Source organism: Orbicella franksi, chromosome 11, assembly GCF_964199315.1.
Source record: "Orbicella franksi chromosome 11, jaOrbFran1.1, whole genome shotgun sequence".
NCBI classification, from domain to species: Eukaryota; Metazoa; Cnidaria; class Anthozoa; order Scleractinia; family Merulinidae; genus Orbicella; species Orbicella franksi.
The window spans coordinates 22,155,391-22,180,207 of NC_138155.1; the positions used below are offsets into that span (position 1 = coordinate 22,155,391).

The 24,817-nt window shown below is 39.9% G+C and overlaps 3 protein-coding genes across 7 annotated transcripts in view; 1 reads left to right on the forward strand and 2 right to left on the reverse strand.

Annotated features, from left to right (window-relative positions):
- LOC145460203 (beta-2 adrenergic receptor-like) overlaps positions 1-17,617 on the reverse strand; it is a 68,698-nt gene extending 51,081 nt beyond the window's left edge. Inside the window, exon 1 of the mRNA XM_081444947.1 lies at positions 14,445-17,617. Coding sequence (XP_081301073.1) covers positions 14,510-15,544 — 1,035 coding nt within the window. The 5' untranslated portion in view covers positions 15,545-17,617 and the 3' untranslated portion in view covers positions 14,445-14,509. The remainder of the gene's footprint in view (positions 1-14,444) is intronic.
- Positions 1-24,817, reverse strand: part of LOC145460221 (uncharacterized) — a 162,166-nt gene that overhangs the window by 44,067 nt on the left and 93,282 nt on the right. The window lies entirely within an intron of this gene.
- Positions 19-24,284, forward strand: LOC145460179 (uncharacterized). Of its 5 annotated transcripts, none has more exons than XM_081444914.1 (17): positions 19-2,014; positions 3,021-3,866; positions 5,967-6,236; positions 7,103-7,597; positions 8,121-8,279; positions 8,805-9,416; positions 10,116-10,367; positions 11,053-11,165; positions 11,710-11,774; positions 12,109-12,281; positions 17,628-17,863; positions 18,515-18,661; positions 18,750-18,844; positions 19,477-19,991; positions 20,591-20,819; positions 21,083-21,412; positions 22,238-24,284. In XM_081444914.1, the coding sequence occupies exons 2-17, from the start codon at positions 3,791-3,793 to the stop codon at positions 22,797-22,799; spliced, it is 4,329 nt and encodes a 1,442-aa protein (XP_081301040.1). In that variant the 5' UTR covers positions 19-2,014; positions 3,021-3,790; the 3' UTR covers positions 22,800-24,284. The 5 variants fall into 5 exon arrangements, with proteins under 5 accessions (XP_081301040.1, XP_081301042.1, XP_081301041.1 ...); XM_081444916.1 differs by having other exon boundaries at positions 5,970-6,236; XM_081444915.1 differs by having other exon boundaries at positions 3,597-3,866.

A 24,817-nucleotide genomic window follows, 5' to 3' on the forward strand; every position in this document is an offset into this window, starting at 1 on the left:
GGGGGGGGGGGGGGGCGGGGAGCTTATTTAATTTTTCCCAAATCGTGGCCTGACATGGTCATTTTTTTAATACATCATCTGCGCGCAAACAACAACATAAGCTCTTTATCAACCCAAAAAGCTGATCCTAAACTTTAAATCGTGGCACCGTTAGTACTTGTAATTTTTTTCGATTTCAAACTTAACGTGTTCACAAACTGAAACAATGCACAAATCTAATACCACACGACGAAAACTATACATCCTTTGTTGTCTGATTACTCGTCCACTAAATGGGGGGGAGGGGAGGGGGCGCTTATTCGAGGGTGAAGGAGGGGCACTTTTCTAAAATTTCGACCGATAGGGGGGGCACTTTTACGAAGGGGCGCTTATTCGAGGGAGGCTGCTCATTCGAGGATTCAGGGGATATTAATCCTGACTGGATTATTCAGTGCAGAAGCGTCGGTATGCAGGAATCAAACATCAAACTCCAAGCTTTTCCCGTTTTAACGAGTATCGAGTATATTTATAGAAAGCCGGGTTAATTTGTAGGCTGTAAACATTTCTTTATTGGATCCTCTATAAGTGTAAACAAAACGGGTCAATCCAACCGTGAAACGGTTCAGGAGAATTTGCCAAATGGCGATCAATGTTTCGTGCGCGTTAAATCTATACCGAAGAGTATTTGTACACAGATGGCCTTAGCTTCTTTATTTGTTAATTGCTGAATGGAAGAAAAGAGTAATATACGATAATGTGAATTCGCCTTTCTGTTCTACGACAGCAAGGCAAAATGCAACCCTGAAAAAAAGATGCCTAATACAGAGGAATACAACCTGATGAAATAAAGGACGGAAACCAACCTAAAAGACAAAGCTGACATAAGACGAAGCAAGAGAGGATAACAGGTTAAGCGAGTTAATCCCCCAGGGTAATCCCCCTCAAGTTATTTTTAAACTTGGTACCCAGCCCTTCCGCGGATAGCATTACCACGCGCGTTACGTGGATGTTCCTGTGGAGTATGAAAATGCGTACAAGGTCGCTTGGGCTGTCTACCTGAAAAAAAATCCCCGCTAATTTCTAAACCCCAAACTAGGAGACATCTAAAAATAACCTGAGCTTGTTGGGAGGGATTCGGCCATATTGGCGATAAAATTCTCTTCCCCCTCATCCTCTACTAGTCAATTCAAATAAAAACAGACGGGTGTGGCATAAGGGTGACTTATATCGGAAATCATGCACCAAATATTTAGAAATGACAAAGTTTGTTTATTATTTTAAATTACCGAAAATGGACACAGAGCATGCATATTTGGCAATCAGTGATTGATAGATGTCAACATCCCTTAGCTACAATAGCTCACAATTGGTTTCGTGACTAATTAATGACGTGGCAAGAGTTTTGCTCGTTCGTCAATTTAAGGCAGGCTCGAACTTGTTGAAAGTGAAAATTCAAGGGAGGTTGCTCTCCAGTTACGTCGGTTACATTCGAAAAAGAAATTTTATCGAATTCAAACAAGGAAAATTCAGCTAGGTATTAGTGTCGTGTAAATATATCATGTCTACTCGAGAAGGGTTTAGGATTTCGCTTTTTTACCATTAATTCCGCTTGGCGGGAAATGTTGTTCGAACAGGTGGTCAGAAGGAAAGTTGACATTTTATAAACATTTAATTTCAGTTCAATATGGAACTCCCCTAAGGCAATAAATTATCTTAGTTATCTTAATTAGTACAAAACACATTTCAGTTTCGCTGCGGCATTTGCAAGGTTTAAGTTCATACTTATTGGCTAACCTATCAATTCATAAAATGACTTTTCTGGGGAAAGCCTCTTCGATTGGGAGCTCACGTTTAAAAATAAGCGATTACGTGAGGCCGTCACTCCCGATATTGTATGTTTGACAGCTTGCACGTGCTTTTTAAGTATTCAAAACCGACAGCAGCTGAAAACTGTTTTGAAAGAGTTCAAGTTTCGAATTGAGTCGCGGTTTCTAAAGGCGTCGCACGCACTGGTAACGGTTTCCACAAAGTGAAGGTAAGGTGTTCTTTAAGGAGATTGATTCATTTGTAGTGACGCTGTCGGGAGGTTCTAATTGTTTATATTTTCTTGGTACAAATTACAGTTCCTCATCGATCGGAAATTAAACTCCGCTGCAAGGCATAACAAAGATATCCCAATGTCTTCTTGAAATAGTTCAAAACATATAGTGATAAATTGTATACGCTTGCTTCAAATTGCTATCCAAACCAATTTAAGTTTGTATCAATATTTATTTGTGATTTTAACTTAGAAGGCGTGTAGTTGTAAGCTAACATTTGTCCACATTTTATACCACCGAACAATGTTAATTTCCGCTCTCGGTTTCGCAATGGTATGGTCGTTGGTTTAATATAAAATTTCCTCAAAAAATTAACGGCTAGAAGTCAGCGAAATTTTGTAGGCCTTTGTTTGTTTTTCCACATTGTCGTTTTGTAGTTTACATGTGCCTGAAAGTAATGTATTTGTCAACAGACTTCGGTCTTACACTTGAAGTCCTCGCCTGAAAAGTCCATGAAAATGGCTCCTTGTTAATTTACTTTACGCAGGACCCTAAGATTTTACAAATGAGGTTGACAGAACTTTTTCACCAAAGCATAACGAGAACGCTTTTGTTAATTTTTCATTGAAATCAGCAAGTGTAATTTTTTCGGAAAGGTGTTAACTACAGAAGTACCAGAATTAAAGCATAAATTAATTCATTGCCGGATGTTTGGTTTCTGCTTCTCAAGGGATGCGTCATGGCCGCTGTTTCCTGTCTCTTTCCAGGCTTTAGAGTCGCTTGATTGCCTAATAAAGCCATCCTATGAGCTTTCCTGTTGTTTTCTATTCCAAATAAAGATTTCATTTCTTTTCCAGCTAACATGGTTCGTAATAAACGACGAGCTATTTATTTAAGAGGCATTTGAAACAAAGAATTTTTTTATTGAAGTTTATTCCTTAATATAGGAATTAAAACCTACAAACAATTCTTACAGTATTTTCTTTCTAATTCTTTGATCAGGACGGCTTTGAATAGTCTGAGAATTGTTGCAGAAGTGTAATTTACGTTGCAGTCAACGTAGAAACACCGGTTTTGTACACTGGAGTGTCTTCGGAGTGGGGATCCCTGCCGTTTAACAATTAATGCTTGGTGGATGATTTTAATAAAGCATATAAGTATTTGTTTGCTTTTCATGTAAGGAAAAACATGTGCGAAGCAAACTGAGTAAATGTTCCCACGTTTAGCTGAAACTCGCTGACGCGGAAACCACTAGCTAGCTGTGACTCATTGGAGCTTAAACGTATCTAGAACCTTCGTTTGTCATGACACTGATAAATATACTTATAAAAAGCACAAAGTAGTAATAAAACAATCTCCATAACGACCTCGCCAAACAACTATCAAAACAGTCTTCAAGACACAAAGTATTTAACAACTTCCATCAGGCGCTTTGCGAAGAGTCACGCTAAGGCTAGTGTCCAGATCTCTGTGCATAGTTCGCTCTCAAAACAAACCTCAGAGAGTAATCGATCTCAAGTTACTGCACGTTCAGACTTCTGCACTGATTACTAACAAAGTGGCTTTTAATTCTTAAAGATTTGATTTGCCCTGTGTGCATGGAAGGAAGAAGCATCGTATAAACGCAACGGAAGTTCGTTAAGTAGTAGCTGAGGTCACAGATCATCAAGCTTCGGGACATTTGGATAATATGCGACATTGAAAGGAGATCACGCTCAATTTCGTCGTTCGAGGGGAGGTCGATCACAACACTGATAACTACAGAACAGAGGATGTATACTAAAGAAACATTGGTCTTATCGTCCACTCTGATCGTTCTCTTCTTGATACAAACTCTATCGACCTCAGGTAAGCAGAGATTGACGTGTTTAATCGAACGAAACAAGAGTTTGTGTATATGACTGTAGTAAAGGTTAAAAGTATCCCTTACGAGCGATCGCGACCTTCGCGAGAAATTAGTTGTCCTAAATCGAAATATTAACGTGCAGGACAAAGAATTTCACTGTTTTGTGCTGTCGTAAATTATCGTACATTCACTGTACAGTTTCCAAAACAATCCACATCTTACGTCGTTTGTTTTGGCCGGTACAGAAACAATATAAACTGATCTTGGCACGAAAGGGCTTGTGTATCTGTTCGTATATCAGTGGCTTGGTTTCCTCAAGTATGTCTCGCTTTATCAGCCCACTTGTTAGCAGTAGAACTCTTTCGTGGCAATATTTAAGGAACAATTCGATGAATACTATGTCGATAAGAATTTTGTGTATAATTATGCAAAAATTATGATTGGACGGAAAGTTGATTCTCTTTAGTTTCTGTCTCCCGTCTAAGTACTTTCCCAGCGGGACATCTTTGGGAATTTTTTCAGTTCAGTTAAAGTTTGAAGAAAATGCCATCGGCATAATACAATATTTCTCGAAAGCTGTATCTTACATTGTTTGCATCTACAGCAAATACTCATGTTTATAAACATTTTTTTTTAACTGCGTGTTACAAGCATTTTGATATTTGCCCCCGGTGATCAGTCGACGTAGCGCTTCAAATTATTCTCAGGAGGATATATAATAATGCAGTTGCAAATTTACGAAGTACTTCAAAGCTTGTTTTTACCGTCTCATGAAGCAAACACAACAGAAAGAGTATAAATTGGTAATTTGTTGTCCTTTATTATCGTTTTAGAATTCAATCAAGCCGCTTGTCTGAAATTGACAAGTCGAGATCGCACATGAACAATAAGGAAAAAAGCTATAAATACCAAGCATTGTCGGCTGGTAACAGGAAACTGAATGTTCCGTTGATTACGTCATTTCTCCGACATTGATCTTGGTCACAGATGGCTTCCTTGACGTGTGTTTAAAAATAAAGTTGTCGCGAACAAACTGCGTAGAGAAATATTTGGATGAAATATTATTCTCAGTTATCATTTTCAACTGTCGGAGCCGAGATATTTTGTAGATATCATTAAAAATTCTATGATTGGTATTACTAAGGTTCTTGTTTCTTGTCAACGAGTTCGATAAGTGGGAGAAATGTATGAAAGGAAAGCAGAAGAATCTCGATAAAGCGAGTCAAAAATATTATAATTTCTGTTCATCCTTTGACGTTGTGTGTAGTCCGTTGTCTCAGCAACAACCCAAAGACTTATGTTTAATGACATCATCAAGGAATTTCACCCACGTTCAACTACTGCCCTGTTGTTTTTCTAAACAAGAATGTCTGCCGCGGAACTTGTGTTTTAAGAGAATATTTTCCTGTTGTCTCACGTTTCATGTCGTCTGCTGTTGTTCACGCGTTATCCCTCCAGAGCTATTTATAAAATGATTACTCAGTGGTAAAGATTTTCTGTAATTTAAAGTGGGCATTTGGTTTTTTGGTTTCTAAAAATGAGTTTCGTCAAAAACTAGTCACGCCATACATGTACACTGTTGGAATAAAAACGCACGTTGTGTTGCAATGCGCGAAAAATAAACCCTAGTACTACTACAGAAATTATGTTATTCCTCGTAATTGTCTTACTTTGCGACGTTAGAGCGGACTTTTACCCCGTTTTTGACATTATGATTTATAAAATGGACTAGTAAACGGAAGTGACCGGATTTTATCCTCGTCAATTAGCAAAACGACGGAACTCAGATGTTTCTTTCTTTGGACATAATTGCGAGCATTGTATTCTGTTGTCAGTGGAAACGTTTCAAAGAATCTTCCGAGCAGAACTTATCTACCCTGCGGTCTTGCAATTATTGCTCTAAGTAAATCGACGTTATTCAGTTGCGTTTTTTTTTCTTAAAGACAGTTTGACAACTCCAGGATATCATAGTTTTGACGAAATAAGCTACGAAACTCGTTATCTTTCGGAGACTGAAATATTATTTGTACGCTTTGCTTGCCTATGCTAAGCCTATGATCCAATGGCGAATCTCTTCAAAACCGTTCCCCCTTTGTCTCTAGCAGTCAATTATCATCATATTGGGTGTTTTAAAGACAAAGCTAATCGAACCATGCCCAAACTTCTTGGTAAATGGCGACACGATAGCAAAGCTGTTGAGAAGTGCGCCCTGGCCACAGAGAAGGCTGGGTACTTATTTTTTGGAGTGCAGTACGCTGGAGAGTGCTGGTCAGGACCGCAGGCTCACATGACATACAAAAAGTACGGGACCTCCAACAGATGTGTGAACGGACGGGGTGGAAACTGGGCACAAGATGTATACGAGATTGTTAGTAAGTGATGTTTTAGTGACGTCACGTTCATTTGGACAGTAAGTCTTTCGTTTCGGAGGGAAGGCTTTGATGAAATTTTTCCCGTGGACTTCCATGTCGCTAACGCTTTTAATATCTCTCGTGTGAGATACAAGAACGAAGTGGGACTTAGAAGTCGAAAAATGAAGTAACAACAACTTTACTCATGTGACAATGTGTTTAAATACAACCGGATCATTGTAATTGTTAACGACGATGTGTAAAGTCTTGTAAAAATGCTCTGTTATGAAAGCATCAGGACTTTACGTTATAACATAAATTTACATCGTATTACATGTATTTAACAACTTTGAATGTAATAAAGTAACTTTGGTGATTAACGTGTGACGTGTTCTTGTTGTGCACGAGTGTTTCATTCTAATCTTTCCCTAATCTTTGTTACTCGCTAGTTCACCGCACAGTCGAACCTCCACTAACAGTCACTAAGGCGGCCATTGTGACTTTGGTACTTTTTGTGAGCGTACAAGGATGTCGCGTAATATGACTGTGTACAGTGTGCGTAGAATATCAAAATGAAAAACCTGTGGTCGAAATAATAATGCTTTTAACGTAGATAAACACCTAGCCTTATGTGGCATTATAACAACGCCAAAGTGGAACAACTGTGTTTAAGACTGGGAAAGATCGAGGCAGAGTAAAGGAAAGATGGCCTTGAAAAACTGTAGTTTAAAATTTCTATGACGCGTATGATAACTTTGTATGTGTCTCTCTGGTCATGACGTATAGACAACCCTCAATTTGTACTACTCTGACTCGCTTCTCGTCTGTTATCAAATTTTTAAGCAGTGCATTAATCTAACAGGTTGTCTTGTATATTTTTGTTTCAGATGCTTCTCTTATTGCTAACTACGATGTTAAAAGATGTTACGAAGTCGACATCACATTTCACTACAACATCCCTGGTGGACTGAAACCTAACACCATTGCAGATACCAAAAAGGAATTTTCCAGCGTTTTCACAAAGTTATCCTTTTATCTTAAATTTGTTTTGGAATGCAGTGGAGTAATCATCAACACCGAAGAAATAGAAGCCTCCTCCCCAGGGGTGACTAGTGTCTTCTTCAGAGTTCCTTTGATATTCACAGCAGCAAGTAATGTACCTGATGATCAAGTTTCCTCGAAGCTCACAAATTGTATTAACACAGCGAAAACTAATTACAAGGGACTTTTAGACAACAACACACCCTCCATAACTAAAGATAATGTCACTTACAACAAATACAATTTATCCACGATATCCGACAAGAGATCCTGCTGTGGTGGCGATATACCGCCGCCTTGTTGTGCTGCGGGCTCAATCAAGGTGTCCAGCACTAAATGTGGTAAGAATTTTTTTTTTTATGCCGTTTAACTGGTCTTCTTCAAAATGAGGCTCGTTCGGAGTTGTGCGAGAGCCTGGAGCGAACTCTCGCGGCAAGCATTTTTTTTTTTGCTAAAAATTTTGTTTGATGGAGCGAATGCACACTTGAAGTGTGTACTTAAATGAAATTAGGGTTTAGAAGGGATTTTATCTCTGCAAAGACTTTGGGCACAGTCTTTAATATACTTTGCAAGGGAGGCACTGCGCTTCTTATCCTAGATACACTTAGTGTCACTCGATACTTTTGGACAAATAGCCTTTTTCCAAGTTGCCTTAAGCCTCTCTATTAAAGCAAGGCCTGGTGCGCAACAATTCATATGAAAATGAGGTTAATTTGTATGTGAATGAAATCGCATTTTCATATGAAAGGATGAGCACCAAGACTCGCCTTGAGAAAGAGGCTAAAGCTAATTAATTAAGGAAATAGAAGTGATAGGCTTCCAGGCTTGCCAAATCTAAGACTGATTTTTTTCCGCTTTTTTTAGGTTGTGTCGCTGGATTTAAGTTCGTTCCGAGTAGCTTTTGTGTGCGTTGCCCTTCTGACACTTACCAGGACAAGCAAGGTCAAACGTCGTGTAAAAATTGTCCAGGAAATGAACAGACATTCGGCAAGACAGCGATGACAAGCAAGTCCAACTGCTCAGGTAACTAGCTTATGACGATAACAAAATAGACGTTCGCTCTAATGGTGTATGCGCATCGTTCATGCGCGCGCAATCCACACGCCACGTCATGCATCACGCAAGCGCACTCTACGTAAAAAATTGTATTAGAAGTTTGAAAGTTTTGCTCCATGTTCCATCGAATGCCACTCTTTTGAATTCTCTCGTTTAGCTGCCCGACGACTTCAAATGCCTCTTTATTGAAAAGGATGACAACATTGGAAAATGTTGGCACAACACACCCTCGTACTTACTTCCCGGTACATAATCTGTAGTTTTGTTACTAAAAGAATTCCCGCACAGTAGTCACTAGGTCAACTGGTCTCTTCAGAAGTGACTGGTTTTTTGTAAGTGATTAGGTCGTCATGTCTTAAATTTTGGTAGCCTCTTGATACGAGAATAGGAAAGGAGACTAGGAGCTACTTCTTAGTCCCCTCTCCTTTTAATTTTTCAATGGAACAGACAAGAATCTCATACAGAATGTTATATTTATTTTTTCTCTTACAGACACAAACCCTCTACACCTCCGTAAGCTGAAGGTTTACCTACCTTATAGTATCAGGCCTGGCACTGTTGTCGCGAATGTGACCGTTACAGGGCAACTGTCTTCTCTGGCTCAACCTTTCATATTTTATATTGACAGTGTCACACATCGCGGAATGCAGTCACGCGGTAGCTTAAAGAGACGACGACGGCGTGACATTGTTGACGTATGCGAAGACGCTGGCACAATCGTGCCACTGAACTATTTCTGCATTCATCGTTTGAGTGGACAGATAAAAGTAACACAAGACTACAAGTTTAAGGATGGGGACGAATTTGATCTGAAAATTCGCGTGACAGACAGCGACCAGTGGGGGAAAACTGAAAACACGGCAAACTTCAAATTTATATCACGCGACGAATGTAAAGATATCCGAGTGATTTATAACGAAACCGTACGATTTTGTTCCGGCGTGTCGCCGACTGATGGTCAAATGTCCTGCCCGGGTGCGCAGTGCCTTAAGCCTCTGTATAAATGGCGAGAGGCGATTAACGCAAGTGAGAAGTTTAAAGTTGATTGCGCTTCTGATCCTAAAAATATGGAAGCTGTGATACAGCGGTATTCCAGTTGTATTGGTAAGTCACGTGGTTACTTGCAATGCCTCGTTCACACAAACAAGTTAAACGAGTTTAAAAGTAGTTTAACTAAAAAAGACTAAAAATTAGTTGCTTATACTGTGCGCACCCCACAACTAAGCATAGTAAATCCCGTTTAATTAGAATGTCTTAAAAAGTTGGTTTGAAATTTGTCTTCTCCAGTTGACTGGAAAGCATAATTCAACAAATTAGAAAAGCTTAAACCTAAACCTGAGTTAGTTAAATTTGTTTACTTGGTGTGAATGGTCTCAAACTTCTTCCGTTTGAGTGACAGTTGGTCACGTGATACGGTCGGTAATGTTACGAATTTTAACCGTTTTTACTTTTCATTCTGTGAGATGCAAGTTTCCTAAAAGGTTTCCCTCTTAGCTTAAAATTGATTTGTCCATATCTCTGCGTGTCTCTATGTCTTTTTTTGTCTTGGTTTGATTAGTTGTTTGTCTGTCTGCTTGCATTTGAATCTTTGTGTTCTCTGACCGTCTGTCTGCCTGTCTGTCTGTCTGTCCGTCTGTGTGTCTGCAGGTCGGTCGGTCGTTTGGTCGATTGGTTGGTCCCTCTGTTGCGGCTTGTCTGTGTTTCTGTCTTCTGTTTTTCTGACTGCGAATCTGTGTCTTTTCCTGTATTTCTGTTGTTTTGGTTGGTTGGTTGGTTATTGGTTTATTGTTTTGTTCCCCGTAGGTCCACCGAACGTTACCTTGGACCCAGTCTCCCAGGAGTTAAAGGAGAACGCTCCAGCTGTATTAACATGCAACGCTTCTAGTCCACTGCAAGTGAAGATCACGTGGTACAAGAACGGAAAGCCAATTGGACGAGAAGGAAGCCAACTGAAGATTGACAAATTTCAACATGAGGATCAAGGCGACTATCATTGCAGTTTCTCGACATTTTTAACAAGCAGTTTATCAAAACCAGCCTTAGTTGTTTTGAAAGGTTTGTTTTTATTCTCGTCCCCAGACCCGTCTGCCCTTCTTAGCCGCCGGGACCTTGGCATGAGGAAAAGTTGACTGCTCTGGAGACACATGATTTTGATTGGCTAGACTCTTGGCGTAAGATTTTCACAACTGAATTCAGTGCTGATTTTCAGAGCCACCTTTTCATCGTTCCACGGCCGCCGCCGGCTAAGAGAGACAAGCGGCTCTGGGGCGAGAGTGGTTTGTTTTCTGATTACCCGGCCAAGTTACGCTGCATTCACGTCTGCACGGATCAACAAATTGTCCTTCACGATTTCTTTGTATGTGCCAGCAATGTCCTTTGGACAGTGGAACAGCTAATAAATTAATAACTACCAGGGTGTCAGCCGCCATGACACTACAAAAATATGTGTGTACGAAGGGTCTGGACACTAATTTTACAGAACTATTTAAAATCCACGCGAGAAATTTCTGATTTAAACAACTTTTCTTGTTGAAAAAACCTGGTATACCAGCATTTTGGAAAACACATTTGTCTTAAATGATTTGGGACATTGTCATACGTTGCCTACATACAGCTAAACAACTTAACTTACTCTCAGTATTTGTAAGGGCTTTCTGAAGATCATCAGGGAAAGGTGGCGATTAAGATGAAGATGACAGTCGCATGTTTGACTTTTTATTCTTTGTTTCCTTTTTTTCAGATGTCCTTACGTCAAGAGTGTCATTTCGAATCGTGAATGAAAAATTCAAAGAAGACCTATTTGATCCGAGTAGCTCGAGCTACTCGAGCATGCAGATCGCAATCCAGCGAAAAGTAAGTCTTCATGTGAATTTCTTAGAAAAAAAGTGGCACAAGATAACTAACCACGGAATTCCTGAAATCTAGGCATTTCTAAATGTACATATAACTACATTACAAACTTGATAGAGCAAACCTTGATGTAGTTATCCCGATAAAATGATCGTTTATGCAGCAAACTTCAGTAAATTGATTTTAACCATATGACAAAGCCTCGTCTAATGAACCGTAATATAACGAACCTCACAGATAACGAACTTTTCGATATAACGAACCTCTCGATAGAGTGGAGCACCGCACCTTTTACTAAAATTGACAAAACTACGCTTGCTATTGATTCCGTTAACTTATCCTCTAGACATTAAATTAATTAATTTATAACAAAAACTGAAGAAAGTGCACATCTTTACATCGAATGCGAAAATGCTCTCTTTTACGTGCAAACGGCAGACAACAAACGCAATGCAGAAATCTGATGCTGAATCTCATCCCAAACTTAAATTTGTAAGGACCTTGGTAATTTGATTATTTTTGACACATTCATTCTTCTTTATTCCAGCTGCAAAACTATCTCAATAGCGGAAATCCTGCTTGGAGCTATGAAGTCAAACTTGTTCAATTCAGGTATGAATATTTTATTTATTCAAGTCATTCGCGTCTCATTTTTCGATGTTACTACTGTTGCATTCGCCACTTTGAAAGCGCGAAGAAATCTGGGCCGAGTGTCATCTCGCAGTCGCTTGTGGGATCGTTATAGCTTCTCGTCTTTTGTTTTGTCCCCAGTAACGGTCCCACAAGCCTCTGCGCCATTAGACTTTCTCCAGGTCTATTCTCGATTTGAAAGTGGCGAACAACCTTTTGAAATCAGATCATTTTGTCATAATCAGACTTAATACCTTTTAGTGGGCTTAAGTTTAAGTTACAAAGGGGCGGTCATCTTATTTGTTTACACCTGCAGGGACTCGTCTGGTAAGGTGGGTGTGGATTTGGTAATTTACAGCTCAGCTAAGAGTGAAGACCTCACTTCATACTACAGTAGGCTCGAGACGCTATTGGCTGATGAAAGCGCCATGGATAACACACTCAAGCCTTTGCGGGTGTCACGCAAGAGCGTGACTGTTAGAAGTGCAAGTAAGTTTTCCTCTGTTGCAAACGAAACAGAAACTATTTCTAGAGAAAAGAAAATTGCAAGCGATTGAAAGATTGTGTGGAAGGCGTGTACGAGCGTGGTGCGGGTATATTCAAAATCCGTGATTTGCTCGTGTTTTTGCGCGAAGCGAAAAAAGAGCTGTTTTTAGTATATCGTTCGGTTTTTAACCAAAACTTCGCCAAAAATCATGTGCGTGGGTTTCGTGCTCGAGAAGTGTTTTTCTACCGCGAGTTACAGTTCAACCCCTATTAAACGGCCACCCTCGGGGAAATGGCTAGTGGCCACCTAAAAGGGGTTGGTCGTTTAACAGTGGTAAAAACAGTAGAAAAGCCCTCATCGGACATTGATGACTGGCCGCCTAATAGGGGTGGCCGTTTAATAGGGTGGCCGCTTAATAGGGGTTCGACTGTCTTTCAAATTTCAACATCATGTCATTTTTTAATATGATTACATTGATTGTATTTCTTAAACATTTTAATTTTCTTTTATAAATGCAAAGCGTCCTTTAGTAGCTCGGAGAAAAAAAAAAGTGCCTACACCAGAATTCGAACCGCCGACCTCAACGCCAAATTTAGGTCACCTAGCTGGAATCTTATCACTTTTCCAACGTTAAACTTAATTTATTTATGAAGAAAAATATCTATTAATTCATAACAGTTACGTTAAAACTGCTGATGGATTGCGCGCTTAAATGATTCGGACAGCGAGCTTTAGCTAGCGACTGCGGATTCAAATGGCTGTTGTTTTCTGCTGCAAATCACTCAGTATGCTCACCAAATGTCTTGTTTTACTTGTCATGTTATCCATTGAAGGACATTTTGGAAAGTTGCAAGGTATGAATTAATTAAAAACAGAGTAATTAAATGAGAGTATCCAACAGCTGTTCAGATTGTACGTTTTAGTTGTTTCTGTCCCAAGTGCAAGATAAATTGAAAATTATAAACGCAGAAAATAAGCACTTCCCTCATCCAAGGCTGCCTTTACGAGGAACGAAAAGCTTGACAGGTCAGAAAGATTCCCTGCAGCTTAAGAAAACCACAACGATAACGGCAACGGGAACGTCGCTAAACAAAAGGTTTAATGAGCAGAACAATGGCGGTGCACGTGCGTTATAAATCTTGGTACATTTCTTTGCCGTCCTCTGCAAAACGTCAACGTGAAATGACCAAATTCTGCGTAGTCTGGAGAACGTAAACTATGACGGCTAATTGTTTTAAATTTTTATTTCAAATTTATCGCTGTGTTCCGGATTTAGTTTTGCGATAGTTGTGACAGTGATAAACAAAGTAAATGACTTTAGAGTATCGCGAGATTCGTAGGTAAAATATAAATTCATTTTTTAATCGACGTTGTCCTGGGCGTCGCCGTCGTGGTTTCCAAAATTCCTATTTTATGCTATCGCGCGCACTGTCTTCTTCCTCTCAATCACGAGATTTTTACAACCAATTTGATTTTACAATAATCAGAATTATCTAGTGGTGTACAACAGAGGGAAAAAAAATCAAATTATTAAAAGAAAAAATGATACCACTTTCCTGATTCTTATCAGGTGGGAAGTTATATTTTTGATCTTAGAACGTGTTTCTGCATATTTTTCTGTTTCTGCTGTTGTTGTCCGGCCAGAATATTGAAAAAGAGATCCGACTACACCAAAATTAAACAAGATCAACAAAATTAAAATAAGTACAATTTAATCACCCAAAGAAGACTTGTTAGATCTTTTTACACAACTATTTTGGACAAATATTGATATCTCTGAGTCTCTTACTACTCCAAAACTGATAGATAAAGGTAAATTCTACATACGAGCCAAGTGGCTCATCAGGCCGGAGCTTATCCCGGTTTCTGTAGCATGAAGCGACTAGGAGTATTTCTACTCCCCCATGGATGGGATGCTAGTCCATCGCAGGGTTACCCCCAGCATTAAGTTCGCCAGTACCCATTTATACACCTTGATGGAGAGAACCCATCGCAGTGTCCTCGGCCAGGGCTCGAACCGATCCGGAGACGAGCGCACTAACCATGAGACCACCGTACCGCGCCTGTCTTTTTTTTTTTCATCAATAACGATGTCATGAATGAAATTTTCAAAATAATTTTCTAGGAAATAGCTACGTCATTGAGATAGTTATAAATGTTCCTACAGAAGCGTTTCTTCATATTCGTTTCGTGCCTGTATTCGCTGTTTATTGTCATATTCGTTGTTTATTTAATCATTTTCTTGCCACGCATCTTGTCGGCGAGCGCCACCCTGTCCAAGCTCGGCATTTGCGCTGACTCCACACTCTCTTGGTCCAAAGATTTTCCTTTCAAGTTGTTCGGCTTGTGCAATAGTTTTTCTCGACAACAACTGAATGAGAGCCACGCGAAAGTGTCTTATTCTCACAGCGTAAATTAACGGATTAAACAACGAATTCAATACTGGCATTAAAGGTAAAAGATAAATAGCAATATGTCTTACGTTTTCGGGAATTTTTTCTTTAGATAGAAGAAGAACAACAATACAGATACGCGTCGGAATATAACACAGCAAAATAACTAGTAGTACAATAAGTGTTGTGTAAAAAGCTTTCTTATTCTTAAGTAGCTTCTTCTTGGCTTGTAAGGAAACTTGGTTAACAGCAATTTGTGTCTCTTGGCGACGGACTTCCTTATAAACTGAAACATTAAAGTAAACAGCCACAACGGCAAGCAGCATTTGAAAAATTACTAGAATTGCAATGGTCAAAAGGTTTTTGCTGTAGAGGATGATGGCTGCAGCCCACGCCAGACAAGAGGCCACGATGATGCGAATTTCAGTGACCTGGGTCTCGTATGTGAAGGGGTGTTTTATCGCAACATAACGTTCGGCGCTCATCAAAATGAAATGATAAAATGAAGCCAGTAAACATGCAATTATGACTGTGTTTGAAAGGTCTGTTAAAGTACAAAACATGTTTTGTTCACCTTTGAGAAGTAAACTTGCGCTGGCAATATGTAGAGGTTGAACAACTAATCCAATGACAAGGTCAGTTGTGGATAAGCAGGCGAGTGCTATATTAGATTTGGTGCGAAGCTGTCGTTTAGTTTTCACTGCAACTATCACCAGGATGTTGAGCAAAATGATGAGAGGACAGGTGACAGCGTTCACGACGATTCTGGCGATGAATACAGCGCGAAGATCAGGAGAGATGTTTGCGGGATTTAGAGGACTGAATGAAAAACTACAACTAGATAAGGTTGTGTTGAGTGCAGTGTGATTCATCTTTGCTCGATTCTGACTCGTGAAGGCTTCTTCGCTCTGTGTTGTTGAGATAGTTAATTGTGCTTGCTCTTTGCACTTTGCCAGTTCAATGGGTTTGAATAGATGATTCTTTTTCCTTGATTTGGAATAATGCTTTAATCACCTGGCCCTAGTTGGCTGGAGGGATAACCGGATAACTCACTATCCAGCGTACAGCATTGTTTACTTTGTTAACACTTATCCGCTGGATAGCAATTTTTCCGGTGGATAGCGTTATCCAGCCTTCGAACAACTGGGGCCAGAACACAATTTCATGAACTTAATTTACATTTGCATTATTTCATTAGCAAACTATAATTAAGTGTTTACTAATTTAACTTGTTTTAGCATTCCTCCTTCCTCGGCTTTTGTGCTAACATTTTAAGTAATCACAATTAAATATCTCAAAAGTTCATGCAGTTACCAAGATTTATTGACTGGAATCGCTCTTTCTGACATCTGGCCATGACAAGTGTCGTTGTTTTTCGAAGAGGAAATAATGTTGTTTAGTTGCCTTTCGTTGTATTTTAGAATTCTGTTTTACCTTTGAAGATTTGCGCCCATCTCGTAAACGGAACTTGTTTAATACTGTGCTCTATGGACTTAGTTCTTGCATTAGAAATTTTTCTGCCTTTGGTTTTAGAATCAGTACACAATGTAAAGTGTCCGTTATCTTTGTGTGTTCCGCCTCAACCGAGGCGCATTCTTCAAACAGAACAAGATCAATTCTCAGCCAGCGGCTAAGCGTGGTTAATAAAGAATGGTTCTAGTATAAAATTCAAACAATAGTTTATATCAGAGGGGAATTTAATGGTAAATAGATGTTCAAGCTGCAGTTTGAGAAGCTTTTCTAAAAATACTTTTTGAGTGTCCGGTGAGTTTTGACAGAATACTAATTACATACGTAGTCCCTCAAAATATTATTTCTTAACTCACGTCTTCTCTTTCTGCAGTTTTCATTTCAGTAACAGTATTAGCTAGTAATTTGCTGTTTTCCACCACAAAAATTGCAAGCTGTAGATAAAATTAAGCTGGACTCAATATAAAAAATATATGTATTTAATTAGCGTTCTTTTTAATTTCGGTTATTTTCCGTTAATTAATAAACAGCTGCGAGATTGAGTGCATCAGCTGTTGAGGGGAAAAAAATACATATATACGTTTATTATAAACGCCTTTTAGCGCAGAATTTAAACACAATTTTAACTGCAATCATATAACACTGTTCCATCGATTAAGGTAAAGCGCGACAGATAACAAAGTTTTCCGTGATCTCCATACGATATATTTTTTTATTTGCTTTATTTTTCGCGCCGCTTTTCCCCTTACCGTTGGAAGATGGGATTGTCCCGAATTCGATTTTGAAATAATTACTTTGGTACTGATAAATATAATTGTAGTGGTCCAAATAGGAGACAAGAAAACCAAAGAAACATTGCAATCCTGAATTTTCGAACCTCCAAGGAAAACGAAAGTAGGTTTACAAAATTTACTAGTTTGAGAAATTGGGGTAAAATTACGAACATGTTTTTGAAAATACTCTTATCTTGTTTTCTAGGATATAACGAGTATATTCACGCGTTCCCCTATGTTGCTCCATAATGAAACATTCTCATCTATTCGGTTTGAAATATGTGTATTTTTTTAAAATGACGATATTGTTGTCCATGATAGAAAAATAGAAAATTATGGGGTTAAAAGGGGACTTCCTTGTATACAGAGACATTGAAGTAAATGGGGAGAATGAGTAGCAGCGTTTCTAAAACTGCTACTGTTACCGCTGTCAAAGGTTTGTTGATGGAAAAGATGACTGCTGCAGCTCACTCCAGAGTAGAGGCTATTATGATGCGAACTTCAGTGACCGTTGTCATGTTTCCCCGCATAAACACTCCTCTTTTCAGCGCCTCACTATTGTTTGTTTGCTGTTGACCGAAAGCACAGACATATCCCTGTATGCCGTCTCATTCTCGCCTACAATAAAGTCAAAGAAATAATAAAATTTTCAGGACGTTATTTCTCTAGTTGTTAGTTAATGTCTTCTTTTCTTTGCTTCACTACCGCGCAGCCCACTGCCTGCCAAAGAAGACTGGAAAAAAATCCATAATGGGAGTATTTGATTGGCCGTTAACTGCGATTGGTCAGAAGTCGTCTTCGCTAAAATGCCCGTATGGTCCTCAGGCCGCTGGTGCGACGCGCCCCTGTGGTGGGAACTTTTGGATTGGTGGTGTGTGGGGGAACCCGGATGTAAACAACTGCAAGTACAAATCCGCGAGAACAAATAAGCTTAACAATCTAGCGAAGGTAGGTGATGTCTTATGTCCACGTAGAATGTGCCTAGTTAACTGCTATTGAGATCGGATACTGCAGTGAAAGGGTACATGTGAATTAGCGACCAAAACAGTGCTCAACAGTTCCTACGAGGAACGATAAGAGATGTCTCAAACAAAAAAAAAACCGCGGTCATTTTTGAACAGTCCATTTGGAAATCAAATGATGCTATGAATGTAAATCAATTTGAATGGTCCGAGACTTTCTTTCTTAGTGTAAAATCTAACAAAAGGTAAAGACAAAGTCTAGATATGAGCCAATTTAAGTGGCCCGTCAGACCGGCGCTTATATCCGGTTTCTGTGGCATGAAGCGACTAGTGGTATTTCGACTCTCTCCCCACTCCCCTCCCCCCTCCTCTGGGTGGGATGCTAGTCTATCGCGGGTTATCCCTCCCAAATGTAAAAAGGAGTCGACAAAACAGACAGTCTACCTTTAACGTGAATCAAAGGCCAATAATATGCGTTTCCTCGTCCATTCGGAACCTAGACACGAGCCCGGCTTAAAAAAGGCGCTTGACAATACCTCTCTTTTTTAAAATTTACTTTAAATTTTTACTATAAAAAATTTCAATCAACTGCACAAATGATGGTAGAAATCAACGCTATATATTTTATTATCCCTAGACTCCAATTGACAAGCAAAACGTTGTCAAGGTAACGAAAGATGTAAAGAATCTGACGTCAGAGTCTGACGACATGACCGAGGCTGACGCGGTGCTGATTGCTGACGTCATAGGAAGTGTTGTCTCATTGGCTGATTCGTTGAACGAGGTATGAAAAGTAACCTGGCTTGCTGCCAATTAGCATATATGTTTACGAGTAATTAAAAAAATGCCTTTGTTTGTTTTTCTGTTTAAAGACTGCCCAAGACGTTGTGGACGTGATTGACAATGTGATGAAAATGAAGAAGGAGGATCTTCAAGAGAGCCAGCGATCAAATAAAGCTTCTTCCAAGTAAGACTACATAAGAGAACGATAGCTGACTATAACAGCTTTGCTAAGGAACTTTGTCACGTTGAAAACTTTTTTTATTGCCGTGTGCTAAATACACCATTTTAAAGTTCTTTGAACTGTAACCCAGCCTTTGCATTGAATCGAGGTTTGGGTTGACCTTGTGATGGCATTAAAAAAAAGTAGCAAGAAAAGTAACAAGGTTTGTGTCATAACAAAGCCAACTCTGGCCTCGCTTCCATTCAAAGGCCTGACCACTAAGCACGGAACTGTAAAAATGGGCTTTTAGCGATAACTGTATAATTTCTCGCGCGATCATTGGCTAATTTTCATTGTCAATAAGCGGACAGACGCATGAATTTATAATTTGTGCGATGTGTCAAAAAGCGAGAACCACCATTGCGGATCTATCGCCTCGTGGATCGAACTACTTTGACAATGTTATGACGAAATTCATGAGCAATAGCAGGACAGACGCATGAAAAACTGACGTCAATTTGTAAAATTGTGCATGGCAAAAACTGTGTGATGGACTTCTTCGCCAGTTAAGACTAACAAAGAGAAAAGCTGGTCTTATTCAGGGAAATAATTACCTTCTCTCTTGTTGTAACTCAAACCACTTTTAATTCTTTTAGGTTTCTTCAAGCGTTGGACAAAGTAGCGACTACTCTTCCACTGTCTGACAAGGAATCTTCAAGGCGCCTTGTTGCTCCAAGTGTAGCGATCCAATCTAACCGTGTGGACCCAGGCTCTTTTTCGGGCATGTCTCTTGCTGTCAAATCACCTACCGCTGACCCAAACAAATTAACGTCCGATAGCATGGTCAGCGACGAACTTCCGATGGCCGATGTTCAAACGTCAATCACGCTACCGGAAGTCATTTTTGAGAAGGAGACTCCTTCCGGTAAAACGGTGAAGATTGGTTTTGTGATTTACCAGAATGACAAGTTTTTCCAACCGGTTGTCCCGGATGAGGAAGAGAGTGAACAGGAGCCTTCTTCGGTTATGAGTCGAGTTATTTCTAGCAGCGTTCAGGAGATGACGTTTGACAACCTCAGTAAACCACTTGAACTTGTTTTTGAGCCCGCACTTGAAGTGGATTTGGAAAGCGGAGAGTCTGTGTGTGTATTTTGGGACTTCAGTGCTATGGGTAAGAAATTGTTTCCTCGATATTGTTCATTCAGTTAGGCCGAGCTTATTTCCATGCTTTGTGGAGGGTACTGCAAAACAAAAAATCACGTATAATTAAGAAGGCTAGAACCTGGCGGGATAAGATTCAATAGGCAAAAATTTGTCATTAAAACCCCCTAGTAACATAAAAGCCTGCTACAGCCTATAAAAATTAAAACGGCTTCCTTTATGGAATAAATGCACGGGAACCCACCCATATTAAATTTCATTTTCTGGCGAGTAACAAGTGCTTTCCCCCTTAATAAATTATAACCTTTTTATAGACCTAAATCGTCTATTTCTCAGTAGGTATTAAATATATAAGAACACATTAGGCAAACTTAGGAAACATTATTCTCCTCTGGGTAGATTTTATCTGTATGTATTAAGGGGGCGATAAAGGCATACTGCGACCAGAGTCCGGCAGCGCCAGGGTCTGGGCATTAGATGAAACAGACCAATACAAGCAGGTGATTTTTCGAAATTTGGGTGACATGGTACAAGGCGAGTGAAGTTAAAACAGTTAAGTGCAAAAATATTCACTGTCTGAACTCATACGTGTTCAACATGTTATTGCAGGGGGCCTAGGTAACTGGTCAGATCGAGGCTGTAAGCTCATGAAGAATGAAGCAGGTCGGGTAAAATGCCACTGTGATCACATGACTAACTTTGCAGTCCTATTCTCTGCGTCTGGTCCGAAGAAGCATGACGAAAAACACGCCATGGCACTGTCAATCATCTCTTACGTGGGCTGTGCAATTTCATTGGTTGGACTCACCCTTACCTTGATGACATATGCATTGTTCAGGTTTGTGAAAGTGTGGTGGAACATTTTCTGTTTTTCCTTTCTAAACAACTTTTAACCAGTTTCTTGAAATAAGCACTGTATAATTGTGAAACTTGCTGCCTTTATATTACACAGACTCCTTAGAACACTGAAAAACAGCGTTGTAGTTGTCATGTAGATCTCCAGACTGTAGTAATATTCAACATAGGTTTCTTATAAGAGATATTTTGTAAGAACATTTTAACCTTAAGCAGCTTACACTCTCCTTTCCCACCCTCCCACAGGAATTTACGTAAGACTAACCAGCAGCCAATCCTGATGAGCCTGTGCGTGGCGCTCATGTTACTGCTGATCGTATTTATCGCGGGAGCAGCACGGACAGAGAATCCTATTGGCTGTCGCATTGTGGCGGTTCTGCTTCACTACTTTGCTCTAGCGACTGTGATGTGGATGGGAGTGGAGGGTTATAACATGTATATGTCCTTTGTACAAGTTATGGCTACCTATCAATCAAAGTTCATGTTAAAGGCGTCCGCGGTGGCCTGGGGCGTGCCTGGTGTCATTGTGCTCATTACTATCGCCTCGGCAACGAGTTACTATGGCAACGAAGACGTGTAAGTACTTCTTTCAAGTCGGACTAGCGATGGGGACACCCCTGGGGCTATATTTTCGTTGAAATGTCTAATCACTGCGGGGATTCGTTATTAGTGGAGGCGCGGTGGCCTCGTGGTTAGTGCGCTTGACTACGGATCGAGCGGTCTGGGTTCGAGTCCAAGACACTTTACTCTCACAGTGCCTCTCTCGTTCCAGGTGTGTAAAGGGTACCGGCAAATTATTGTCGGGGGGGGGGGTAACCCTGCGATGGACTAGCATCCCATCCAGGGGGGAGTGGAAATACTCCTAGTCGCTTCATGCTACTGAGACCGGGATAAGCTCCGGCCTGGTGGACCCCTTGGCTCATATGCAGACTTTACCTACCTACATTTCGTCAAAGTAACACCTCGGGAAATAAAATATGGTTGATGTCATTGCCTTCTCTTTCGTGGTTGGTGAAAAAGCAAAGTAGTTCAAAGTTAACAGGACGCTAGATCCGATTCACTAATAAGTCCGACTGCACACTCTTGAATTGATTCAACCGGCAGAAATTGTTTCAGGTGAATGTTCAGTTTTTGACAGAATTGAGCGGAACATTTATATTATAAAAATGTTAAACATTAAAATTTACTCCTTTGACCAGAGCTGTCCTTCCCTTTTTCAAAAAATACGTCAGTACAACGGTGAGCTGCGAAAATTGGCAAGAAATGCCGTAATCTGGAATCCAGATCTCCCAGGGCCAAGCTCAAACAGAGTGAGATCTGGGTACGATTGTTGCGGTGTTAGCTGTTATTCTTGTTTCTTTGCAGTTACCTAATTTCTCTCTTTCGCTCATTTCTTGACAGTTGTGTTCTTCATGGTGTTCCCTTCCACGCCGCCCAGTTTGCTCCTATTCTCTTGATAATCCTCATCAACTTCGTCATTTTTTTCCTGGCTATACGCACGCTCAACAGAACAGGCGCTATGGTTTCAGCGGAGAAAAAATCTACCTCTTATCAGCGAGTACGCACCGCGACCGCCATTTTGATTCTGTTGGGACTCACGTGGGCGTTTGGCGCGCTGGCTGTGTCACGTGCCCAGCTGGTCTTCGACTATCTGTTCTGTATATTCAACTCGCTTCAAGGGTTTTTGATATTTTATTTTCATTGTATAAGGCACCAAGAAGTTCGTAATCAATGGAAGTGGCTGCTTCTTGGTAAAGGGCTCCGAGTTCGAAAGACGGAGACTGATTCCCGAACTGGTTATCCCAAGACAGCATCACGGCAGAACAAGTACGAGGTTGTTACACCATTGACTTCATTGTCAATGAAGGAGCCACCCGGAAGGAAAATAACGGTTACTTCTACTGTTGGTGGCGGCTCCCCGACATGCAAGCATCATCCTGATGTAATTCCTGCTGAGGTTTGAGAGAACAGATTTACAAAGCGATGTCCAGTATCCGGATGAAACTCGGCTTTGGACAAACGATTTTCTAACTATTAGGATAAATCAGTTTTCAATACCTTTGGTGCAGTAATGTATTGGTAGATCGTTAGCGCTTTGGAAGTGCAAGACTTTATACCCTTCGAAGGCCTGATCAGAAAGCCATTCAAGATGGTTCGGAAATTGACTTAGCGTACTCTTGATTGACACGTAACAAGCCCAGAAATTTCAAAACTTTGTTGGGTTCTTGTTTTATCATAGTTTTAGCATAGTTGTTGAAGATGCAACAGTTATAAACTTAGTTTCGTATTCGTGCTGAAGATATCTTGTCTTACGTATAGTGCTCAAATGACTCGGTGAAGTGGCTTAGAAAAGAAGAGAAAAATGATAATGAAATAGTGAATCTGCTTTCTTTGATCAAAATCTTGCTTATAGTCGTGGAATATGAAAAAGCACGCCGTCAAAGCAAGAGACCCTCGGTCAAAGGTATTTAAGTTTAGAAGTTAAAAATATATTCACTAGAAACGGCACTAGGCAAAAAGTGATACTTAAGCAGCCGTAGAACACCATAGTTTTAGGCACCAGGCTTGTTACTAGTAACTCCAGTGGCTTGTCAGTCATTACATCGTTGCTAGGTAACATGTAGCTAGGTAACATGCTACGTCAAACTTCCACTTTGGTACTCCTCCCACAGGGAAACATTTTGAGGCCTCGTCCCCAACATTCGCGCGGTCAAACATTTTTTGCCCTTCCTAAGTTCCCTTGTGAAAAATTCATTATTCTGTCAGAAATATCATTAATTAATAACAAAAAACTATTGATCAGAAATTTCAAGTAGTAATTTCAGAGAACGAGGTTGCTAATCACCATAATTACCATAATTAGAATAGAATAGACATTGACTCTGGAATTGAATAAAAACTTATTTTATATATAGTAGATTTTCTATGTTTAAATTTTTACCTATGCAAACAGATTGTATATACTCTTGCTGATTAAAATAATGTTACAGCCTAATGTCCTCTTTGCTTCTGAATGGCAATTGTTATGGGTTCGAATTTCGCTCGATCACCCGATCCATTCCAGTTAACTTTGCAGCAAATATATACAGCTCGTGCTAGTTCTGTGTTTCTATTTCTTAATTAGTAGAATCTTAATGGTATACTAATGCAAATGCTGCAATCTGATTGACCGAGCTACTCGTACACTTCAGGCATTATAATTACAGCGCAGCGGCTGTCAGTCTTTCCCGACGTTTTGGAGGAAATTTTAGATGTAAATGGATAATTAAATTTCTGAGAAGACTGATAAAGGGCGTTAACGGTTTCTTGACTTTGAAAACTTGAATTTATTGAAAACACGGGTGCACGCGCGTAGACAACTGCAAATTTCCAATGGCAATTCAGTCCGTACGATTTTGATAAAGTTCAAAATTTAATAATACGTAGAAAAATAATTGGAAACCACTATTTGCGTTAATTTCAGTTGGACTTCTACTAAAACAAATTGATTATTCGCTCTCGATTTCTACGAGTTGATAATTGATTCGGTATTCGAACCAGCCTCAGCTGGAAAAACAATACTCTTATTAAGAGAAAAAGAGTGTCGGTGCTCTTAGTATCAAATGTATACAAATTTTAACGCAAACCACATTGTTATCTTTTTGTTGAAGAAATACAACTTCAAAACTGAATGTTATCGTTTCCGTTTGGATTTATTTCTACGCGGATAGCCATTCAAAGTTGAAGGCATAAGCACATCGACCAAAGCATTCCGCGTGAAAGCCTTCAGGCTTCTTGTTGCGAATTCTCTTAGCTCGGCAGCTAAAATTTCTCTCCTTTCTTCTTCAGCTGTCATGGTCAGCTGCTCGTAATATGACATTCATGACAGATAGCTAGCTAAAATCAAACGCGAACATGTGTCTTTGTCAAACGAAAGTAGACTGAACTACAGCAAAGAGCATCAATTCGGTTTCTGCTATCATAACAACATAGAAGTGTGAT

Coding starts and splice junctions, on each gene's coding strand:
- LOC145460179 (XM_081444914.1), top strand. CDS start 3,791: ATGTATACTAAAGAAACATTGGTCTTATCGTCCACTCTGATCGTTCTC. Junction 3,867..5,966: donor ACAAACTCTATCGACCTCAG/GTAAGCAGAGAT, acceptor CTTTGTCTCTAG/CAGTCAATTATCATCATATT. Junction 9,417..10,115: donor GCGGTATTCCAGTTGTATTG/GTAAGTCACGTG, acceptor TGTTCCCCGTAG/GTCCACCGAACGTTACCTTG.